Below are 24,252 nucleotides of genomic sequence, written 5' to 3' on the forward strand. Positions count from 1 at the left end.
ATCATTGAACTTGTCCAGAGATTGGAGAAATACTCCCATTTTGTAAATAGGAGTTCATGATTTATAGCTATATCTTGGTGTTTTGGCATGGAGTACCATGGATATAATTGAAATTCTGATGGTCCAAAAACCTTCATATTCAATGGTTAGTTTTAACCTTCATGATCTCCTCCTTCTAGAAGGCCAGCCTTCTCCATAGACATCCTAGTAATCAGCTCAGGAACCCAAAGGAAGTGTTTGACAGAACAAATCTCTGAATAACCAAGAATTGGCTGTATTTTAATACCTTGCATTTTTCTGACATTACCTTGCAACTGTTATATTTTTCATCTAAGCAAATACCTACATACATACCATAAGACTCCCCAAATACAGCACAAGAGGAAAATGACAGATGTTTAAGGAGTTTCAGAAAACAGACACATTGAGACATTGTTGTTGAAGCTGTAAATTGGTCCAGCCATTCTGGAAAATAATTTGTTACTGTGTCCCAAAAGCCACCATATTATGTATATACTTTGACCCAGCAATACCACCACTAAGCATAGACCCCGGAGAGATCAAAGAAAGAGGGACAAGAGCCAGATGTACAGAAATGTTTATAGTAGTTCTTTTTGTAGTGACAAATAACTGGAAAATAAGGAGATGTCCACCTACTGGAGAACAACTAAAACAAATTATACTGTATGGATACAATAGAAAATTATTGCATCATAAGAAATGACTAAATGGATAGTTTCATTGGAACCTGTAAAGACCTCAGTAAACAATGCAAATTAAAGTGAGCAGAACCAAAAGAAAATTTATCCAATGACAACATTATAAAGAAAACAACTCTGAAAGATTTTAGAAGGTTTCATATTAGTGCTCTGTGCTACCCACCTGACAGAGAGGTATTAGACTCAGCGTACAGGATAGATACATTCTTAGACATGACCAGTGAAGGAATTTGTTTCACTTGATTATGCATGTTTATTGGAGGGGAGGTATTTTTTTCTTTTTTATTGTTGTTATTCAGTGGGGGACAGGGGATAGAAGTGCTAAGGAGAGAAAATAAACATTTTTTCATTGGGAGGGAGAAAATTAAGAAATACCACGAAAATATATGTCATAACTCTGTGAATATTTTTTATAAGAATTCTACCAAGCCAAAGGCCCTCAGCTCCTGTCCCTAGGTTTGCTTTAGTTGATAACAAGTGGAAGAATCATTGTCCTCCCTCCCTATCTAGTTGTGAATGTACATTGGTTTCTGGCTCCTTATCTTCAGTTATCTTCTATTTCTGTGGATGTACCACATAACCTCAACAAAAGGTAACTTAAACATAATTCATTCCTCATCAGTCTAGATGGTTAATGAAACAGAAAAAGATATGGATTTAAATCCCAACTCAGGCATTCACTTGGTGTATTACCACAGTAAGTCACTAAAGTTCTGAGAGCCTCATTTTCCTTACATGTAAAATACTTACTTTACCTACCGCAAAGCACTTTGTAAACCTTTAAGGACAATATGAATGTGAGCTACGTTAAGGAGCATTTTGTGACAATTAGTACTATATAAATAAGTTATTGTTATATTGTATACGTACATATAGTATATATATTGTTATGATGTGTGGCCCCTTTTTACCCATCAGCAAAACCAAAGTTTGACTTGTCTTTCCTGTTGAAACTTAAGAGGCAAGGGCAATGCTGGAAAATGTTACCAGATCTGAGAGAGTCTTATCCTTTCTAGGGTGTTTGTATAAATGACTCTGTTCTTTTAAACTTCCTCACTACAATTTGAAACTATGCTGAAACTGCGCATATCCTTTGCCCCAGCAATCCTAAGTGTATATCCCAAAGAGATCAAAGAAAGGGGAAAAGGACCTACATGAACAAAAATATTTATAGAAGCTCATTTTGTATTGGCAAAGAATTGGAAACTGAGGGAATGTCCATTAATTGGAGAATGTCTGAACAAGTTGTAGTATAGGATTGTCATGGAATACTAATGTGCTATAAGAAATGACAAGCAGGATGATTTCAGAAAAGCTTAAAAAGACATAAATTAACTGATGCAAAGTAAAGTGAGGACCAGAAGAGGACTGTGCACAGTAACAGCAGTGTTGTAACAATGATCAACACATTGATCATAATTCCAAAGGACTAATGTTAAAAAAATATTCTTCACTTCCAGAGAGAGAACTGGGAAATTCTGAGTGCAGATTGAAGCATACTTTTTTCACTTTCTTTATTTTTCTTGCTTTTTTTTTTCAAAAATGGCTAATATGGAAAAGTGTTTTCCATAACTTCACATGTATAATTAACATCATATTGCTTGCCTTCCCAGTGGGTAGGGGAGGGTAAGAGGCAGAGAATTTGGAAATAAAAGTTTTCTAAAATGAATGTAAAGAAGCAAATGATCAAAATAAATATTTCTAACTTTTCAGCCCAGAAGTTTCCAGATTTATGCCCATCATTTTTTCTTTTATTCATGGGTACACAAATGAGGCTGCCAAATGGGAAAATGCACCTTTGACTGCCATGAAACGTACAGGATATTTGATACCCCATTTTTTAGACTACACTGGTACAATTTTTTTTGGCAGCCCAATACAACCATTAAATTTGATGACTTTGGGATCATAGGATCATAAAGTTAAAGAGGACCTTGAAGATTATAGGTTTATTATAAGATTTGGAACTTAGAGATCATCTTGTCCAACTGCTTCATTTTACGGATGAGGAAACTGAGACTCAGATTATGTCTTACCAAAGATTGTATTCAAACTCAGATCTGCCCAGTTCAAAGGCAGCACTTTTTTCACTATACCAGCCCTTCATATGTAAATAATGCTTTACAGTTTTCCAAATGTGTTCATATATGTGATCTCATTTGATCCTCACAAAAATTTTCAGTTAGACAGGACAGATGTTATCCTTATTTTTACAGATGAGGAAAAGTATGATTCTTTAAGGTTCAAAATGACTTCACCCAAGTGACATAGATAGTAAGAGTTGGGACTTGATCCCAGATTTTCTGATTCCCACTTCTCTATTCTTTCCACAGTCACTAAATTGATTATTAAATTACCACTGAAAAGCTGCAATAGACATATCATCATTGATCAGTGTAAAGACTTGATAATAAAATCAATATAAGACAGTTATTGGCTGAATGAACCCTAGGATATACTTTTTTTTCTTTAATTAATGTGGAGAGTAACTAATATGAAGGAAAGTCAGTGAGCCCTACCACTTTGGCTACTGTCCAAAACAAAAGATTTTGCCTATTGAAAAAACTGTAGTATTTATTTACCAGGTCAATGTGAAATGTGTAATTTACTTTCAGATTAGTGTAACAGCCATTAAATTATTTTTGTGCTAAGAAATGTCCTGTGCCTTTGTGGGTACATTTCACCTATGGATGGTGAAATGATTATTATTTTGGATATAAACACAAGCCAAAGTAAAGGGTGAGGCATTCTCAGCTTCCTGTTCATCATATTACTGAGAGAATCAACTATTTGGAAGGCGAGGTTATTTTCAGAGGTGCTCCAGAAAGTATTAGTGATTCAGAAAGTATTGCACTCATTCTCTCTTCAGTTTAACATTTTGTAATTAGCCAGTTATCAGGGTTTCCTCCATATTGTCATAAATGAATGTGAACAGTTTTCCATGTCAATTCTTTGAATATTTCCTGCCCAGCTAGCATATCGTCATTGAAAATCATTTCTGTATAAGCACTTTCAATTTGTTTGTTTGACTTCCCCATTTTACACTTCTTGGAAACTATATGTAGCAGTCTTGAATGTATTTTCCCACATCCTTGAATAAGACCTTCAGAGGAACCCCCCCCCAAATGCGTCACTGGATAGAAAAGATCTTTCCTTTTCTTGAGTCATTTCTTTTCAAAAAATATCTTGGCTTCCAGTCACAATCGTAGGAACAGTGAAAGTGTGAAGTAGAGAAAAATTCTTGGGCCATTATTTATGAATTTATAGAATGCTGATATTCTAAGTGAAAAAGGAAAACTATTGAGTGGAAGTTTTTTCTAACGTGCTACCTGTCAAAATCAGTGGCTATTCCCCACCAAAATGGAGATACAGGGGAAATAATAAAGCACTTATTATTAAGCTTTCCTCTTATAACAGGAAAATAACTTTCGTTCTCTATATACTGGATCCCCCAATGATTGGTTTCATCATTATTTTCATCTCTGCTATTATTTTATTCAGAACTTGGTAAGAACTGATAATAATTAAGGATTTGGTAATAACTTTTTTTGACCCTAAAAAAGTTATCCTCACTTGAAAAGTCTAGGGAACCAGTGAACATCTAAGGGTTTCTTCCTCTATAATTCTTTAATCCAGGGTGTGAATGGGGACTTCAGTGGAGAGGCTATGCTGCTTCCACAGTTGGTGGGTGGCATCAGATCTTTATCTCTCGGTAAGCAAACTAGAAACAATGCAGAATCCCTGGACGAATCCAGTTTTATTGGACAGGCAGCTCAGTTAAAGAAACAGTATAGACTGTGATTCTTAAAATTTCCCTTAGAATCTTGAATTTTGGCTCACCTTTCATAATAAAGAACTAAGCTGTAACTTTGTTTGATTGAGGTAAAGAAAGCCCAGGATCTTGCAAATATTGATATTGAAAAGGAGAATGGAGGTGGGAGCAGAGAGAATGCTTGGGTATGGGCCACCTTTAAAATCTTAATGGAATACTCTCCAAATTAATTGGCTTTGGTTTTAATTGTCGTTGTATAGGTAGGTGCTATTTGTGTTAAGCTGATGTGTTATATTAGCATGGATGACTGCACAAGGGAAATGTCTGAATGCTTATTTCCATGTTTTTGTTGCTCCCTCAGGCACAAACAAGCACTAGGAATCAATGTAAAAATAAACCTGAATCCCAAGTGACCAACCAGTCAGGCACAGGAGTGTGCTGTTGGCCCAACTGAGAGCAATGCAAACACTGAGCTAGAGAAGGAGCTCCCATCATAGTCAAAGCCTTGTCTAACTCCACAGCACAAGTGGTGGTTTATTTCTAGTCTTGGCCACATCCTTATAAATAATGAAATGGCACCAGTTTTATCTTCTCACAGTGATCCCTGTGGCTTTGAGTTGTGTCTCTGCCAAACAGTTGGAAAAGGTTGGAGCTTCTCTAGAGAAGCAGATTTTATAAGGTAGGGACAGTAGGCAGAATGGCAGAGTCCTGTTTGGTTTTGCATTTGGTTTTTCTCACCGAGGGCCCCAACCAATCCTTGACTTTCCTAGAAGTACAGCCAGTGACCATTCTTCACTTGCCACCACATCCTCTTACACTATTGATATATGAGAACTGACCTAGAGAGCCCCTGAGCCCAAGGGCACAGACAAGATATAGGGTTACAGGGTCTCAGTAGAGCATCCTGTGGCTTGGCATTACAGCCTGCTTCTACCTATTACTCTTAACAGAGGACACTTACAGTATGGAACTTAGCAATCTGAAGGGCCCCACATATACATATGTCTTCTGCTTGGTAGGATCAAGTCACAGTGCATGTGACTGGGTAATCTTCTTTACCCAGGCCTTTTCTCTCACTTGGAATACCCCCTTCTCTGGCAACCTGTGACCAGTTCCTTTAAGATCTAACTCAAAGCTCAACTTCCTATAAAAGCCTTCCATGATCAACAGTTCCCCACTCTAATGGGCAGCTAGGCAATGCAGTAGATAGAGCTCCAGGCCTGAAGTCAGGAAGATATAAATTCAAGTATGGCCTCAGACACTAACTAGGTGTGTGACCCTGGACAAATCCCTTAACCTGTATTTGTTTCAATTTCCTCATCTATAAAATGGGGATAATAATACCTTCCTCCTAGGATTATTGTGAGGATTAAGTGAGGTAATAATTGTAAAAGTGCTAAGTACAATGCCTGGCACATAGTAGGCCCCATATAAATGTTAGCTGTTGTTTTTCTTGTTATTCTGTAGTATAGTCTAGGTGCCCACTATTCTTAGGTAAATCATTGATATTTTATCTTATATTAATTCATTTATTATTTACCCTGAATGGTTCTGAATTGGTTTATATTCATCTATGTATCTTCTCCCACAAGACTATATAAGCACCTCAAAGGGAGAGACCATATTCCCATCTTTTGTGTCATCACTGACCCATCCAAAGGACCTACATGGTCATTAGTACTCTCGAGGTACATAACAAATATTTCTTGAATGAAGGATTAAAATTGCTTAGGAGCACAAAGAGAGGCAGAAAGGTTTCTGTATCACCAGGCAGCTGATAGCACAGTGGATGGAGTGCTGGGTCTGGAGTCAGGTAGATGTGAGTTCAAATCCAGCCCCAGATATTTACTAGCTATAGGACCCTGGGCACATAGCTCTTTGCCTTGGTTTCTTCAACCATAAAATGAGAATAACAGTTGAACCTACCTCCCAAGGTTGTGAGGATCAAACAAAATAATATTTGTAAAAGCGTTTAGTGGCACAGTGCCTGGCATATGGTAGGCACTGTATAAATGCTCATATACACCCTTCTCCCTTCCCCCTTTCTCTATCTAGGGCAGTATTAAAAAATCAGGTATTCTCCACAAAGAGTTAAATGGAGTAAGATCTGGCTCACACCTTGGATTAAGTTATCCAATAACTACCTACGCAAACACCCACAGCCTTCCAAGTTACACCACCTCTCAGGCCCTGGAACAGGATTAAGTGACCTAGGCCATTCCTCCCCATGACTGGAATGCCTTCACAGCCCTCCTCCCTCAGCCCAGTCCTCCAGACATTTAGGCGTAGGTCAGTGGTGTTTAGGTTGCCCACAGCCTCCACAGGAGACACTTGAGAAAAGCCCCACATTCTCCAGGCCTCGGATGCCAGCTGCTCTAGTTTGTACTCAGCAGAAGTAGGTTAGTAGTGAAAATAAAAAATCAGAAGCCCCAACTCAGGCACTAAAGTCTAAGTGCCACCCTGGGACTGCTATACCTCACACATTCTCACTTATCAGACAATTGGAACTGAAAGATGCAGATTTTTTTCACGTGGAAATTGCTTGGCAGAAAAATGAGGATATTGGTTATCTTTGAACTCTTCTACTCAATCCAGCCCTTATAGTCATCTAGCTAGCTAGCAGTGTGATCGCCACCTCCCCACTTGAAAAGCAGAGGTCACTGCTGCCCTTCCTCCCAGTCACCCAGAATTGTAGCATGCCTCTGACCTAGATGGGTGTTAAGTGTTACAGTGAGACCTGCTGCCGTGCTTTATCTTGAGATTCTAGTTCCTATTTCATCTTAGCCTCATTCAAGTCTAAAAAAGCCTGCCAACTGCAGGCCAACTGCACCCTGAATAAGATGTCTATCAAGTAGAGCCAGATCTAAACTGTAGAGTCAGTGATGATATTTACTTGAGTTTTCACCTGCTTCCCCTTCCTGATGCCCCCATCCTCTTAGGTACCTATCCTGTGTCTCACTCATTCCCATAGGCTCTTGCTCTCAGCTAGACAATCCCTTTTGTTGTTCAGTCTTGTCAGTCATGTCTGACTCTTTGTGATCCCATTTGAGGTTTTCTTGGCAAAGATACTGGAGTGGTTTGCCATTTCCTTCTCCAGCTTATTTTACAGATGAGAAAACTGAGAGAAACAGGGTTAAGTGCTTTGCCCAGGGCCACACAGCTAGTAAGTGTCTGAGGCTGCATTTGAACCCAGGTCTTCCTGACTCCAGGTCCTTTTACCATGTATAAACTAGCAAAGTGTAATTGAACCCCTCTAGAGGTATTTACATTTTCACCAGGGATGCTTGAAAACCAAAATGCCTAAAGGATCTTAAGAAGGAGATACTTTCAGATAGAGAATCCTGACCATAAATCACACCACACAGGCAACAGCCTACTCTGCCTCCACATAACAATAACCTTGCTCCTGGAATGGATTAGTTCAGTTTTTCATCACTGTTGTCTTTATGTGGGAGAGTCTGAGAGGGCACATTGGCTGATGGGGAGAGCATGTTAGGTTTGGCATTAAGTCTGTTTGGGGTTTTTGTTTTATTTTTTGTTTTTTTATGGGGGGAGGGGTACAGAAAGTGTTCAAGTGTAACAGAGAATTACATTTACCTCATTCCATTTTCAGAAATTTCCAGAGCTGAAGTTCAAGTATGTGGAAGAGGAGCAGCCTGAGGAATTCTTCATCCCCTATGTCTGGTCTCTTGTGTACAATTCAGCTGTTGCCCTATACTGGAACCCACAGGACATCCAGTTATTCACAATGGATTCAGGCTGAGGGCCCAAACTGGCCTTCTTCCCTTCCCACCCCACCCTACCCCATGCAAAGCAACTCTTCTAGTTACCTATTCTTGGAGGAGACAGACCTGTGCATATTCTAGGCCTGAGACTTACAGAGAGTGGAGATTTCTAATCTTGTATAGTTTGGAGTTTAAAATTTTATACCAGATAGTAGGAGAGCATCAAGTACAGAATGTGGCACAAAAAAAGAAAAGGACAGAAAGACAAAATAAGAATAAAAATCTGATATGTGACCTTTAATTTGATTTTTCAACAGAAAACCTAGAGCTTATCCAGAAAATTGATGCTTTATGAACTCAGCATAATACTGCTTATTCCTTGGTCAAGTGTTCAGAGGGACTTTGGGGGTGGGGGGTGGGTGAAGTTGTTTGGGGTTTTTTGTTTGGATTTTTTTTTAATGTTAAAAATGGGTAAATGAGGAAAAACCAAATTGACAAGCTGACTGAACAGGTATTCAGGGAAATGAAACTTAAAAGCATATAAATCTGGTTACCTTTCAAGGAGGCCTCCTTTTATTTAACCAGCTTTGTGTATTTATTTTCCTTTGCTTCTACACATATCATCCTCCCAAAGACAGAAGAGGATTCCTTGCCCTAAGGCTGCCCCTGCTTTCTAAACTAGAAGTAAAATAGAGGCCAGGGGGACATTTGTGAATTGAACAGCTATGGATTGGTCATTGAGGGAAGAGGTTCATTTTGAAAGCAACTTATTTTGTTGCTTTCAGGGAGTAGGGAGGAAGGGAGAAAGATCAATTCAATCCATTTGGTGAATACTGATTAAGCTCTAAGTTAGGTAATCTGCTAGGATGGGGATGCAGAGGTGAAAATCACTACAGCTGCCACCACCACCACCTGCCTTCTAGGAATGAAGCCTAATGAGGGAAACAGCCACATACACAAATAACTGAATCAGGGTGGGATAAGGTCACAGGAGAGAGCCAAACAAAAGATGGTAAGAAATTTAAGGAAGACTATTACAGCTAGGATGGGATTAGAGAGGCCTTCATGGTGGAGGTGGCCCAAACAGCTAAATCCCTTTGAAGACAAAAAGCTTGTTTCTCTTCCCATTGGATGAGTAAACCTCCCTGTTTACATCCCTGCACTGAGCCACTGATTTAGCCAAAGAGGGAATGCTCAGAAAGGAAGTACTGCGGACAGCAGGGCATCTGACTTCAGCCTCCACCATCTGCAGCTTGTTCATCTCAGAAGCTGTAGACATGAGTGTGACTTCCTCATAACTCGGGAGAAAAGGGAAAAAAACATCCAAGTCAGTACCAGTTTTTTTTTAAGATATTTAAACTTGCTGTGTTCTTTTCAACCAAGAAAGCAAGGTGCCAGGCAGGTAATGTTAGGCATGAATCTCCTTTTTCAAACCTAATATCATTTGGTGTCGTTTTGGGAGCAGCATCTCCTTGCTTCAGGTTCAGAAGTCTAAAGTGATTTGGGCCTACTGACTTTTTCAGATGACCTGACCACCTTTTTTTTCAGTCCCTCCCTGCTCTAAAAAAAAATAAAAGGTCAGATACATTGTGAGAATTGACATTCATATAGAGCTTTCTGCTATCAAAGCCCATTTTCTCTCTTTCCCAATTTGAGCCTCCTTACAGCCACAAGAATTAGAGCACATGGCATAGTCTCCTTTTGAGTCTAGTCATCCAGAGACTGTGACACTTGATGCTGACCTAGTTAGTGACAGTGCCAGGACCTGGGCCCAGTGCTCCTAGTCAATCAATATCCCTTGCCCTAGAGCACAAGGCTCCTTTTCTGCTTCTATGGAAACTCTCTTTGAGGTAAGCATGCATAGTATTGGTGTAAGATAAAAAAAAAAAAAAAACACTCAGTATAGCATAGCCAGAATAATATTCTTAGCTACTTTCCCCTTAGATCTCTGGCTTTGGGAAAGAGGCAGTCTTAAAACTGAAACAGCAGACCTCTCATTGCAGAAAGAGGAAATCATTTGATTATCAGCCTAAGTAAAAGTTACATTTAGACTGGGCCTAGAAAACAGTTTACGGCTTTGAAAACAATGAGCAGAATGGCTTTGCGTGTTGGTTTGATCCTTGCTTGGCCTTTCCCCATTGAGGCACCAAGAAGAGAAGGTTGGCAAGGCCACTCTACCGTCCCCCCACCCCCCAAGACTTAGGGCCAGGATGGGACTAAAGTATAGGAAAGGAGTCACCTAAGGGCTCCATCAAGAAGAAATTGTGGTTCTCTGGAGCTCAGCAGCCTTGCTGGTCATCATAGCCAGGGAGTCCAGGGAAGCTGCAGACACAGCCAAGTTGCCAAGCTGTTCCCCTCCCCCTACCATCTGGCCTCGCTGAGCTGATGCTCTCCTGAGCCTAAGAGGAGCGAGTTGGTACCCGAACAAATCATTTTCTTTCTGTCTCCTTTTTTTAATTAAACACACAGTGGAGGGATTCAGCAGTCCAGCAACACAGCTGGGGCCAGAGCCTCCAACTAAAGCTGGGGAGAGGGACAATTACCAGAACAACATTGCCAGCTTGAGGAGTGGTGGAGGCTGGGAGCCAAAATGCATGAGTTGGCCTGGCTCCTCAGCCATGCTCACCCCTCACCACTGTCTCTGGCTTGGCTCTGGAAAACCAGCCACCTAGACTCCCTTCCTTCTGTACTCCGTGTGAGAGACTTACCATCTTGTAATTAAAAAAAAAGGAGGCAAATAACTCAGACTACTCCTGTTTTCATTTTGCATGCCAGCTTGCTTGCAGCAGATGATGGGGAGGAGAACTGGGGGAAGCGGTCAAAATCTTTCTAATTATTTTACACTTAGTAGGAGATAATAAAATTATACTGTTTTCACTGAGCAGGGCTCTCATACTCAGGTGGAAATTATTTACCTCTTACATTGGCCAAGAGATTGAAATGGTGATGGAGTGTGGTTTTTGTTCCATGTAGCACTCTGGCACAATATTTATTTTTATACCTGTTCTTTCCTTTTCAGCAGCTCATCTCCTATCAAGAATCAAGGCATTTTTGGTTTGTTTGGTGTTTTGTTTTTTTTAAAGAGGAGCTGACCAACTCACCTCCCCAGCCTGATGTGATTAGCAATATTGTGTTTATTAAATAGAATTCACTTCACAGTTCAAAAATCTGTTCTTCTGAAAAGTTCTTCTTCTGAAACCATAGTACATGTTGCTGGGAGGGATGATGAAGCCAACCAGTAGTGAGGATTCCTGAGGAGCCCACCACTGGCTAACTTCTTGGGGTCAGGCTAAAGACCTCTTCCATTCCTCTTCCATATGAGAGCCCTTTAAGCATTGAAGTGACCAGTTGTGTTGCCCCTGAATCTTTTCTAGATTAATTCCTTCCTTAATTCCTTCCATGCTCCTGTCTTCTTACCACATGCATTGTTTCCTCTGAATAAGCTTCCACAGATCAGTGACCTGACCACAGTTCTCCATTTGTGGAGGACAGTGGGACTGTCACCCTTCTCCAATACTCAATGCTATCTGTGCCTCTGTGCTTCTAGAGCCCAGGCAGCCCCATTACTATGTCACCCCGCTAACTTACTGAGTCACAATTGACTAAATCCCCACCACCTCCTGGGTTGTTTTGTTTTCATCTTGTCTAGCTATTTCTCCCCCATCCTGTACTTGTTCAGTTGATTTTTTTTTTTATTTTTTTTAACTCACGGGTAGTGCTTTAGATTTATCTATGTTTAATTTCATCTTCAATCAGCCCCTGATTATTGCTTGTTGGACTTTGGGGGAATCCTTACTATCATCTGGCATGTTCCCTGTCCCTACTAGTTCTGGTATCCTTTGTGGAACCAGTAAGCGTGCCATCTAAGCCTTCATCCAAATCATTGCTAAAAGTGATGATAGAACAAGTCTAAGGACAAACTCCTGGGACACTCCTCTCCCAACGCCCTACTGGGGTTCAGGGGTTCCCCTTTAGAGGCTCTTTCCTCTGAGATGCTGCCTGCAGCCTAGGAGGCTACCAACTAGTGGAGCCTAAATTGTGATTCATGCTCACAACAGCCAAGGTGTGCATAAACACAAGAGAAGGTGATCTGCTGAACTATGCTTTCTCATAAAAATCTATTAAAAATCTAATTATAACAAACAGCAGGTATACTTCAGATCAGGGGTGGGGAACCTGCGACCTCAGGCCACATGTGACCTTGTAGGTCCTTGGGTGCAACCTTTTGACTGAGTCCAAGTTTTACAGAACTTTTATTAAGAGGATTTGTTCTGTGAAGTTTGGATTCAGTCAACAGGCCACACTTGGGGACCTAAAGGGTCATGTGTGGTCTCAAGGCCACAGATTCCGCACCCCAGCATTAGAGTGAGAAGTCTATTGCATTCAGAATCTTATTGGAGCCTTTGAGGTAGATATAAGGTGTATTTTTTTTAGCTCTTGTTTAGGCCTATGGGAACCTACTGGCTCCCACTCTTCCAGGAAGGGCAAATGATGGTGGTGTCCCAGTTGTAGGCCCTGCCAATTATCTTTCCCTCATACAGATATGATTCCCTGACATCACAATCACAAGATAATCCTATCTTATCCCTCACTACTCTGTACCAAGAGTCCTCTGCTCCATCTGGAATAGTCCATGGGAATTATTCCTGAATCTTAGTTATCAGTAAACACGTAAGTGACTACTATGTGCCAGGCATTGTACTAAGCACTGGGGATACAAAAAGAAGTAAAAGACAGTCTTTGCTCTTAAAGAAACAACATGCAAATAAATTTATACAGAGTAAACTATATACAAGATAAAAAGGAAATCATTAGAGAAGACACTACAATTAAGAGGAATTGGGAAAGTTTTTCTGGAAACGATGGGATTTGGGTTGGGACATGGAAGCCATGGAGGTCAGTAGTCAAAGTGAAGGAGAGAAAGTCACCCAAGCATAGGGGAAAGCCACACCACACACACACACACACACACACACACACACACACACACACACACACACAAAAATGCTCTGAATAAAGAGATGGCGTGTCTTCTTTGTGAAACATCCAGGGACCAGTGTCACTAGATTCAAGAGTACATGTCAGGGAGTAAGACAAACAGAGAAAGGGGCTAGGTTATAAAGGGCTTCAAATACCAAACAGAGCATTTTGTATTTGACCCTGGAGGTAATAGGGAACCCCTGGAATACCCTCTCCATCACTGTAATTCCTACCCATGCTTTAAGCACATTTCTTAACTTCTCTACAAAGCCTTCTCCAGAGACTTCAGAAAATAGAGCCAATATGGCAGAGTAAAGAATGCAGCTGAGCTCTCCCAACATTCCCCTCCAAATAACTTTAAAATAGTGCCTTGAATCAAATATTGGAGCAGCAGAGCCAAAAAAATGGTCAGGATGAAACATTTTTCCAACCCAAGACAACCTAGGAAATCAAAAAATCTGTGACACTGAATTAGGGTCCAGTACAGAGCTCACCCAACAACAACACCAGCTGTGGGCCTAGGAGGGATCAGGACCAGATTTGGGAGCTCTCAAGTCAGGGACAGTAAGGGTATCTGGCAACTGATCAGAAAGAGCTTACCAGGGAGGCCTATGCTAGCACTAAATGCAGGATGAGGCATTGTTTGGCAACTCCATTGACCATGCCCACTTCTAGGTCACAGTTCTAGGAAAAAGAGGAACACTTTCAGCCCCAAGGGAGAAAGGACCGTAAGGAACAGCATTGCTTTTGGTCCCAATGGAGCAGGAGCCCTGAGGTGTAATATTGCTTGTTGCAAGGATCATGGTCCCTTCCTACATAGGGACCAGGGCACAGATCAAAAGAGCAGTGACCACACTTTTTCTTAGAAGCACTGAAAACATCCAAACCTCCAGAATTAGCTCTGAAAACAGCAGTGTGAAAAAAGCCTGAAGCATGGGACAATGTCCCCCACCCTACCTCACCACCTAAACCCGGGAACAGAGCCCAATTTTAAGTTCAAAGTCAAGAAATATACTGGGAAAATGAGCAAACAACAACAACAAAAAGAACCTAACCATAAAAAGCTACTATGGTGACAAAGAAAATTGAAACACAAATTCAGAAAAAGAATGATATCAAATGAGCTATGAGCAGGTCTCAAAGAAAAAAATGTGAATTGGACACAAATCTAACAAGAATTCCTAGAAGAGGTCAAAAAAGTTTTCAAAATCAAATAAGGAAAGTGTGGAAAAAGAAATTAGAGTAGTACAAGAAAATTACAAAAACACAATGAACAGCTTGATAAAAGAGGCACAAAAAATACTGGAAAAAAATAACACCTTAAAAAACAGAATTGGCCAAATGGTAAGAGATACAAAGTTTCACTGAGGAAAATAACTCCTTAAAAAGTTGGATTGGCCAGATGGAAAAAGAGGTACAAAAACTCACTGAAGAAACAACTGGACAACTAGAAGCCAGTGTCTCCGTAAGCCATCAAGAAACAATAAAGTCAAAAGAATGAAAAAATAGAAAATGTGGGATATCTCCTTAGAAAAACAATTAACCTGGAAAATATATCAGAAAGATAATTTTAGAATTATTGGGCTGCCTGAAAGTCATAGTCAAAGAAAGAGCCTAGATGTCATATTTCAAGAAATGATCAAAGAAAACTGCCCCGATATCCTAAAACCAGAGGGTAAAATGAAAATTGAAAAAATCCGCCAATCACCTCCTGAAAGAGATCCCAAAATGAAAACTACCAGGAATATTATAGCCAAATTCCAGAGCTCCTAGGTCAAGAAGGAAATATTGCAAGCAACCAGAAACAAATAAGTCAGATATTGTGGAGCCACAAGATTTAGTAACTTCCATATTAAAGGAGTGAAAGGCTTGGAATATGATATTCTGGAAGGCAAAGAAATGAGGATTACAACCAAAAATAACCCACCCAGCAAAACTGAGTATAATCCTTCAGGGGGAAAATAGACATTTAATAAAATAGAGAACTTTCAAGCATTCTTGATGAAAAGACTAGGGCTGATTAGAAAAATTGACTTCCAAATCCAAGACTCAAGAGAAACATAAAAAAAAAAAAATGAAAGAAATCATAAGGAATTTAATACAGTTAAACTGTTTACAATCCTATACGGGAAGATGACCCATGTAATTCCTATAAACTTTATAATTATTAAGGCAATTATTAAGGCCTACATAGGCACAAGGCATGGGAGTGAGTCAACTATGTTAGGATGATCTAAAAAAAATGAATGGGGAGAAAGAAGAATGCCCTGAGAGAAAGGAAAAAGGGGAAGATGGGAGAAATTATCTTGCATAAGAGACATATCTTACATATGAGGAAAATGTTGAGGGTGAAGGCAACACTTGAACCTCACTCTCATCTGAAATGATTCAAAGAGGAAAGAATGAGTGTGTGTGTGTGTACACTCAACAGGGTATGGAAATCTATTTTTTCCAACAGGGAAATAGGAGGGGGAAGAGATAATAACAGGGAAAAGGAGGGGGTGATGAAAGGGAGGAAAAATTAAGGGAAGCAATAGCCAGAAGCAAAACAGACTTGAAATAAAGAATAGAGTAAAAAGAGAGAAGGATAAACAAAGAAAATAGGATGGAGAGAAGTGCACAGTTGGTAACTATGAACTGAATGGGATGAATTCACCCATAAAACAGAAGTAGCAGAATGGATTAGAAACAAGAATACAACAATATCATGGTTGTAAGAAAGATACTTGAAACAGAGAGATACACAGAGTGAAAGAAAAAAGTGCTAATGCAAAATTTATTATGCTTCTACTGAAATTTTTTTAAAAAGCGGGTAGTAATCATGATCTCAGACAAAGCAAAAACAAAAACAAAAATAGACTTAATTAAAAGACATAAGTAGGAAAACTACATCTTGCTAAAAGGCACCATAGACAATGAAGTAATATTAATACTAAACATAGATGCGCCAAGTGGCACAGCATCTGAATTCTTAAAGGAGAAGTTAAATGGGTTACAAGAAGAAATAGTAAAACTATGCTAGGAGGGACTTCAATGTTCCCCTCTCAGAACTAGAAAAATTAACCATAAAATAAATAAGAAAGAAGTTAAGGAGATGAATAGAATTTTTTAAAAATTAGATATATTAGACCTCTGAAGAAAATTGAATGGGAATAGAAAGGAGTATGTCTTTGTCTCAGCTATGTGTGGCACCAAAAAAATGGACCATATATCAGGTCATAAAAAATCTCACAAATGCAGAAAAGCAGAAATATTAAATGCACCCTTTTCAAATCATAATGCGATAAAAATTGTGTTAGATAAAGGGCCATGGAAGCATAGAATAAAAATTAATTAGAGGGGGGCAGAGCCAAGATGGCGGTGTAGAAAGACACACATACACATAGCTCCGAACCCACAACCCATAGAACATCTACAAAAATGTAACTCATGGCGAATTCTGCACCCAGAGGCCACAGAACATTGGAGCAAGGGAGATTTCTGTTCCAGAGAGACCTGCAAACCTCTCGCAAAAGGTCCTTCGTGCCACGGACTGGGTGCCGGGACTGGGAGCTGAGTACAGCCCTGCCGCGGCCACGGCACTGAGAGGAAAAGATCCGAGCGGGCTTCAGGGACGGGATCTCCAGTGGCCACGCGGGTCCCTCCACCCACAGGTGACAGGGGTCGGTGAGAGGGTCTCTTTGGCGGGTCGAGAGGGGAGTGGGGTGCCCCCATAACTCAGGTCCCCTCGGGAGGCAACAGCGGAGGCGGGAGCAGACTGGGGCTCCCCAAGCAGGCAGGAGCCTGGATCCATTGTTGAAGGTTTCTGCATAAACCCCCTAAGGGAACAGAGCCCTGCCCCTACCTGAGCACCTGAACTTAATCACACACTGAATAGCAGCCCTGCCCCCGCCAAAAGCCCTGAGGCTGGCAAGCAGCATTTGAATCTCAGACCCCAAGTGCTGGCTGGGAGGATCTGGAGGCGAAGTGGGTGTGAAGAGAATATTCAGAAGTCAAATCACTGGCTGGGAAAATGCCCAGAAAAGGGAAAAGAAATAAGACTATAGAAGGTTACTTTCTTGGTGAACAGGCATCTCCTCCCTTCCCTTCTGATGAGGAAGAACAATGCTTACCATCAAGCAAAGACATAGAAGACAAGGCCTCTGTATCCCAAACATCCAGACTAAATATTCTGTGGGCTCAGGCCATGGAAGAGCTCATAGAAAATCAAGTTAGAGAGGTGGAAGAAAAGCTGGGAAGAGAAATGAGAGACATGCAGTCAAAGCATGAACAGCAGATCAGCTCCCTGCTAAAGGAGACCCAAAAAAATGCTGAAGAAAATAACACCTTGAAAAATAGGATAACTCAATTGGCAAAAGAGGTTCAAGAAGCCAATGAGGAGAAGAATGCTTTTAAAAGCAGAATTAGCCAAATGGAAAAGGAGATTCAAAAGCTCACTGAAGAAAATAGTTCTTTCAAAATTAGAATGGAACAGATGGAGGCTAATGACTTTATGAGAAACCAAGAAATCACAAAACAAAACCAAAAGAATGAAAAAATGGAAGATAATGTGAAATATCTCATTGGAAAAACAACTGACCTGGAGAATAGATCCAGGAGAGACAATTTAAAAATTATGGGCCTACCTGAAAGCCAGGATCAAAAAAAGAGCCTAGACATCGTCTTTCATGAAATTATCAAGGAAAACTGCCCTGAGATTCTAGAACCAGAGGGCAAAATAAGTATTCAAGGAATCCACCTATCACCTCCTGAAAGAGATCCAAAAAGAGAAACTCCTAGGAACATTGTGGCCAAATTCCAGAGTTCCCAGGTCAAGGAGAAAATATTGCAAGCAGCTAGAAAGAAACAATTTGAGTATTGTGGAAATACAATCAGGATAACACAAGATCTAGCAGCTTCCACATTAAGGGATCGAAGGGCGTGGAATAGGCTATTCCAGAAGTCAAAGGAACTAGGACTAAAACCAAGAATCACCTACCCAGCAAAACTGAATATAATACTTCAGGGGAAAAATTGGTCTTTCAATGAAATAGAGGACTTTCAAGCATTCTTGATGAAAAGACCAGAGCTGAAAAGAAAATTTGACTTTCAAACACAAGAATGAAGAGAAGCATGAAAAAGTAAATAGCAAAGAGAAGTCATGAGGGACTTTACAAAAGTTGAACTGTTTACATTCCTACATGGAAAGACAATATTTGTAACTCTTGAAACTATTCAGCATCTGGGTACAGGGTGGGATAACACACACACACATGCACACGCACATGCACACACACATAGAGACAGAGTGCACAGAGTGAACTGAAGAGGAGGGGATCGTATCTTAAAAAAAATAATAATAAAAAAATGAAATCAAGCAGTGAGAGAGAAATATATTGGGAGGAGAAAGGGAGAAATGGAATGGGGCAAATTATCTCTCATAAAAGAGGCAAGCAAAAGACTTTTTAGTGAAGGGAAAAAGAGGGGAGGTGAGAGAAAAACATGAAGTTTACTCTCATCACATTCCAGTAAAGGAAGGAATAAAATGCACACTCATTTTGGTATGAAAACCTATCTTACAATACAGGAAAATGGGGGAGAAGGGGATAAGCAGGGTGGGGGGGATGATGGAAGGGAGGGCACGGGGAGGAGGGAGCAATTTGAGGTCAACACTCATGGGGAGGGACAGGATCAAAAGAGAGAACAGAAGTAATGGGGGACAGGATAGGATGGAGGGAAATATAATTAGTTCTTACACAACACTACTATTATGGTAGTCATTTGCAAAACTACACAGATCTGGCCTATATTGAATTGCTTGCCTTCCAAAGGGAAGGGGTGGGGAGGGAGGGAGGACAGATTGGCAGACATGGGCAATTAGAATGCTCGAGGTTATGGGGTGGGGGGAGGGGACAAAAGGGGAGAAAATGTGGAACCCAAAATTTTGTGAAAATGAATGTTAAAAGTTAAATAAATTAATTTTTAAAAAAAATTAATTAGAACCTAAATAACCTAATCTTAAAGAATGAGTGGGTCAGAGAACAAATCATAAAAACAATCAATAATTTCATTCAAGAGAATGACATCAATGAGACAATATACCAAAATTTGTGGGATGCAGCCAAAGGAGTACTCAGAGAAAAGTTATATCTCTAAAATCAATACATGATAAAATACATCAATCTGTCAATCAAAGAGAGAAAGAGAAGATCAATGAATCAGAAATGACACTTTTTTTAAAAAAAACTAGAAAAAAAGATAAATAAAAAATCTTTAATTAAATGCCAAAATGGAAATCCTAAAAATCAAAGGAGAGATTATTTAAATTGAAAATTTTAAAAAAATTCATTGAACTATTGAAAAGGGTGATTGTACCATCAATGATGCTGAAATGAAAGCAATTATTAGGAGTTATTTCGCCTAATTATATGCCAACAAAACTGACAATCTAAGTAAGATAGATAAATATTTAGAAAAATATAAATACAAATATATTTACAAAAATATAAACTGCCCAGATTAACAGAAGAGGAAATAAAATACTTAAATAACTATATCTTAGAAAAAGAAATTGAGCAAGCTATCAGTGAGCTTCCTAAGAAAATGATTCCCCAAGACCAGATGCATTTACAAGTGAATTCTATCAAACATTTAAGGAACAATTAATCCCTAGGTAAAGTCCTACCAAATTCCATTTATGACACAAATATGGTTTTGATACTTAAACCAGGGAGAGCAAAAAGAGAAAAACTATAGACCAATTTCTCCAACTAATTGTTGCAAAATTTTTAAGTAAAATACTAGCAAAGAGATTTCAGCAATATGTAACAAAAATCCTACACTATGACCAGGAATTCAGGAGTGGTTCAATATATTATAAACACAAAAAGACTATCAATTTTTTAAAAGCAACAAAAATAACATGATTAAATACAAAGCTTTCTGTGATCACTTCAGTCTGGTCACCTTTCCCTCCTCAGAACCCAGAGCACCATAATCTCTACCCATTTTTGACCCAATCCCATAAATTACATAGAGATGTTTGTATTATGGTTCTTATTGCCATTTAAATCTTCTCTTGTTCTATAACTTTTCATAGATACATATTGTCTTCCCAGCTATTGAAGAAACTCCTTTTTTCCCCTCTGTTATTAGGCATTTTTTTCCCTTTCACCTTCCCAAGGGAAAGAAAATACAAAATCCTTGTAACATATTGGCATAATGAAGCAAAACAAATTCCCACATTGGCCATACCCAAAAATGTTTGGCTCATTTCCCATATTTAGTCCATCACCTCTCTATCAGGAAGTAAGTAGACTTCTTCATCAATGGTCCTCTGGAATCATGGTTGATCTGAATCCTTAAGTCTTCCAGAATTGTTTTTACAATATTGTTATAGTATAAATTGTCCTGAATCATTTCTCTCTACATCAATTCATATAAGTCTTCCAAGGTTTCTCAGAAACCAGCTCTTCACTTTTGATAGCATTTGTGGGAAGGAATCAAATCTTTTACTTCTTTATTTACACCAGAGTCTAGCACAGTTGCTTGTACATAGTACACCCTCAGTAAACATTTGTTAATTGAATTAAAAAAAAATGAATGAAACATCTGCCATGTGGAATATACTGAAATCTCATTACAACAGACAAAGTCCCTCAAGATGAGGGGAAAAGTAGATCTACCTATAAATCTCATAACTAAATTAACAAGGAGCCACATCTCCCTTGAACATCATTTCTTCCTCTGCTCCCTTGGACTCATCATCAGGTGCTACATAGAAAAGAACAGCAGACTGGCTCCATGAGCCACATCTGAAGGCAGCAGCACCTGGGTTGGGAGCTAACGTTGTGAACTGGCAGATCTTCCTTTGGAAGAGTCCCACCAGTCCCACTCTGAGTCCCACTCTGTATTGTTAGAGTACCTCCAAGTTTCTGTACGCTGTCTCCTTAATGAGAAAGTTATTCTGGAAATCCAGCTGTTTCCCTTGGATGGAAGCAAACTTGTAAATTCTCAAATAGGAAATTTTATAAAACATCTGGCAGCCACTGACCTCATTTATGACTGGAAATGAAAAAGGATTTGATCCTGCAAACCATGCCTGACCCTAATGAATAGACATGGGTCATTAGCTAAAAACCAGGACCATGGACAAATAAACAATTGAACATTTGAACCAGGAGTTCCATGCTTTTGCTGATATCCTTTGCCATGTCCTAAAGGGAGGCAAACCCCGCTATTGCCGGTTTTAGGCAGTGAATTGCATAGTTGTCTCTGATGCTGAGTGCCTATGTGACCTTAAGAAAGTCACAACCAAATTAGTCTCTGGACCAAAGTAGTCTCATCTGGACAGATGAGATGTCATTTGTAAAGTGGAGATATTTAACCTGCTTCATCTACCTTATGGAGAGTGTTGGGTAGATCACATGGATGGTGGATAAAAGAATGCTGTGAGATGTATAAAGCTAAAATAAATGGTCAAAGTGTCAAACTTTCTACAAAGAGGAGAAAATGCAAAGATTTCTCCCTTTGTATAAAGCCCATTTCCCACAGCACAGAGGCCTTTGTGAGGAAGAACTGGCTTTGACCCTTCCCTGTGCCATCTTGGACAGCTTTGAGAAATAGCTAGGGATAGCTCGCATGATCCAGCAGTCCTCCTAGAGGAGGAAAGAGGCCTTAGAGTGTCTCTCTGAGCCCCAAGTCTCAGGCAGAGCCATAATTAGAAAGTTTGTGCCCAGGGAATCACAAACCATAGCCAAAGTTGCATACTCTTAGTGGGTGTACATCGTCCAATGGTGAAGGAGAGAGAAAGAGACCTCAGGACATAGCCGCTGGTGCTGGGGAGGTTGGGATGGGGGTATCAAAGCTTTCAGGGGGCAGGAGAGGAGTGGACCACAGCCTGTCATCTGATATCTTATTTTAGCTATTCTTGCTGACCAGCTGTCAAGCTATGTTATTTCTTCTGAGAGACACCAAACTCCATCAGTACCCTTTAAATCCTGTGCCTTCTAAATTCAGCACCTTAGAACAAAGCCCCAATCACCCTGCCCTAGCTCTGACTCTGGTTAGCACATGCTGATGCAAGCATGGAACCAGAACACCAAGAAAGGGAAGGGATGAACTACCATTGATTCACCACTCTAAGTCATTTTGGAGTGGTGTTAGAGAGCCACTGCATGATCCACAAGGGAGGAGATCATATCTACCTGAGGTAGTCCCCTTTGTGTGGAGAGTGAAGTTGTGAAACTCAGGTGTGAAACAACCAAAGGCTTAAATAACCTGTTGACATTGGACAGGACTGGTAGAAGAGACAGATAATGTGGTTTGGAGCTATCAGAAAAGGAGTAATGTTGACCTCCTGCCATTTCTAGGGCTCCACCTGGGTTAGCTCTGTAAGTCGTTAAACTGTATACACCCTTGGATGCAGGATGTGGTCACCAAGCCAATATGCTGTACCATACTCTGTACTACCTAGCTACCATTAGATTTAGGGTGAGAGAGGATGAGGAGTCAAGGATAATGATTAGGTGGGCAAGAAAAAGGGCCATCTCATTATGTGAAACCAGTGAAGATGGTGGCAAAAAGCACATGAGATGAAGAGAAAGGAAGAAGAGGGATCTCTCAGCAGGTGACTGGCAGAACGATGGTTCCCTCCACAGTAATTGGGAAGTTTGGAAGGTGTGAGGCTATGGACCAGGAAGGTGATGAGGTCAGTGTTGGACAAACTGAGTGTAAGATATCTACAGTATATCCAGTTGGAAATTCAAGACTAGAGGCCAACAGAGACCATCAGAGTTAGGGCTGGATAAACAAATTCAGAGAATCAGAATAGTCATCAGATAATTCAATCAAGGTAGCAGATGAGATTATTTAGAGGGAAAAGAGAGGAGGGTCCAGGGCAGAGCCCCATGGTTAGCAGGCATGATCTGGACAAAAATCCAGCAAAGGAGACAGAGTGATCAGATAGGGAGGAAGATAACAAGGAGAGAGGAGCATCACAAAAACTTAGAGCAAGAGAATATTATTACCACCCAACATAGTTATATAAGGCACTTCCCTCAAAAGGTACAAGTCTGAAGAACAGACTCAGTTGAATCCAACAAAATGTGATTCTTCTCCAAGGAGATGCACCCTACTGTGCTTGACCTTGCAATGCAACATTAATGAATTTTGGGAAAACTTCCTGATATCACTGTGGATCATAGGATTTAGAGTAGAAAGGAGCCTTAGGGATCATCCAGCCCAGTACCTATAATTCACAGATGAGAAAACTGGCTTAGGAGTCATGACTAAGAGTTGACAGTGTTTAGAAATAAATTAATATTCCCATAGTGTGGGCTGGGAAACACTTCTGCAATGCACATTGACATCAGCTGCTGATATGGAGTTGATTAGGGCTCAACTTGGAACTGTTCCTGACACTGGAGGTCACTTTTCCCTGAGATGCTGAAGTAGTAGACGTGTGTGTGTGTGTGTGTGAGAGAGAGAGAGAGACAGAGACAGAGACAGAGAGAGAGACAGAGATCATTATGATCATAATCCACCTAACATCAGGCCCAGATGGGGTCGTACAGAACTCAGGACCAGAACTACTGATATGTTCCCTAACCTTGAGATACTTGTTCCGTACTACAGAGAGAAGACAAATAAATATACAAGGAATAAAAATAATTAAGCAGAAAGAATGAAATTTGCTTAAGAGCTGGAGACCAATCAGGGATTCTGCTGTACAGAAAGCCAGAAAACATGGGTTCCAACACCCATTTGGCTACTAATAAGTCATGTGACCTTGGACAAGTCATTGAAGTTCAACTTTCTCATTTGTAAAATGAAGGCAGCCTCCACCCAGCCCAGCCTCATGGAGGCATTTCAAATATGTAAAAGTGTTTTCAAAAGGAAGGGGAGGAAAAGGGTATGTATACATGGCAAGAGATTATTAATTATTAGTATTATTGCTTTTGGTTTCCCTTGGGTGGCTGCTGAGGTAAGTATCCCCACAGGTAGCAGCCTTCTTGGAGAGGAGCCCCAGTTCTCCCTTGGGGCTGACTACAGGCTTTGCTTCCAGTGTCATGGGCAA

General features: G+C 40.1%; 1 protein-coding gene across 2 annotated transcripts in view; it reads left to right on the forward strand.

The window, feature by feature from the left end:
- DYM (dymeclin) overlaps window positions 1-10,117 on the forward strand; it is a 601,776-nt gene extending 591,659 nt beyond the window's left edge. The window contains exon 17 of one of the 2 annotated variants that reach the window (XM_072605141.1): window positions 8,105-10,117. In XM_072605141.1, coding sequence (XP_072461242.1) covers window positions 8,105-8,254 — 150 coding nt within the window. In that variant the 3' untranslated portion in view covers window positions 8,255-10,117. The remainder of the gene's footprint in view (window positions 1-8,104) is intronic. The other variant, XM_072605142.1, reaches the window with a different exon arrangement.
- The last annotated feature ends 14,135 nt before the right edge of the window (window positions 10,118-24,252 follow it).

Source organism: Notamacropus eugenii, chromosome 4 (genome assembly GCF_028372415.1).
Source record: "Notamacropus eugenii isolate mMacEug1 chromosome 4, mMacEug1.pri_v2, whole genome shotgun sequence".
Classification (NCBI taxonomy): Eukaryota; Metazoa; Chordata; class Mammalia; order Diprotodontia; family Macropodidae; genus Notamacropus; species Notamacropus eugenii.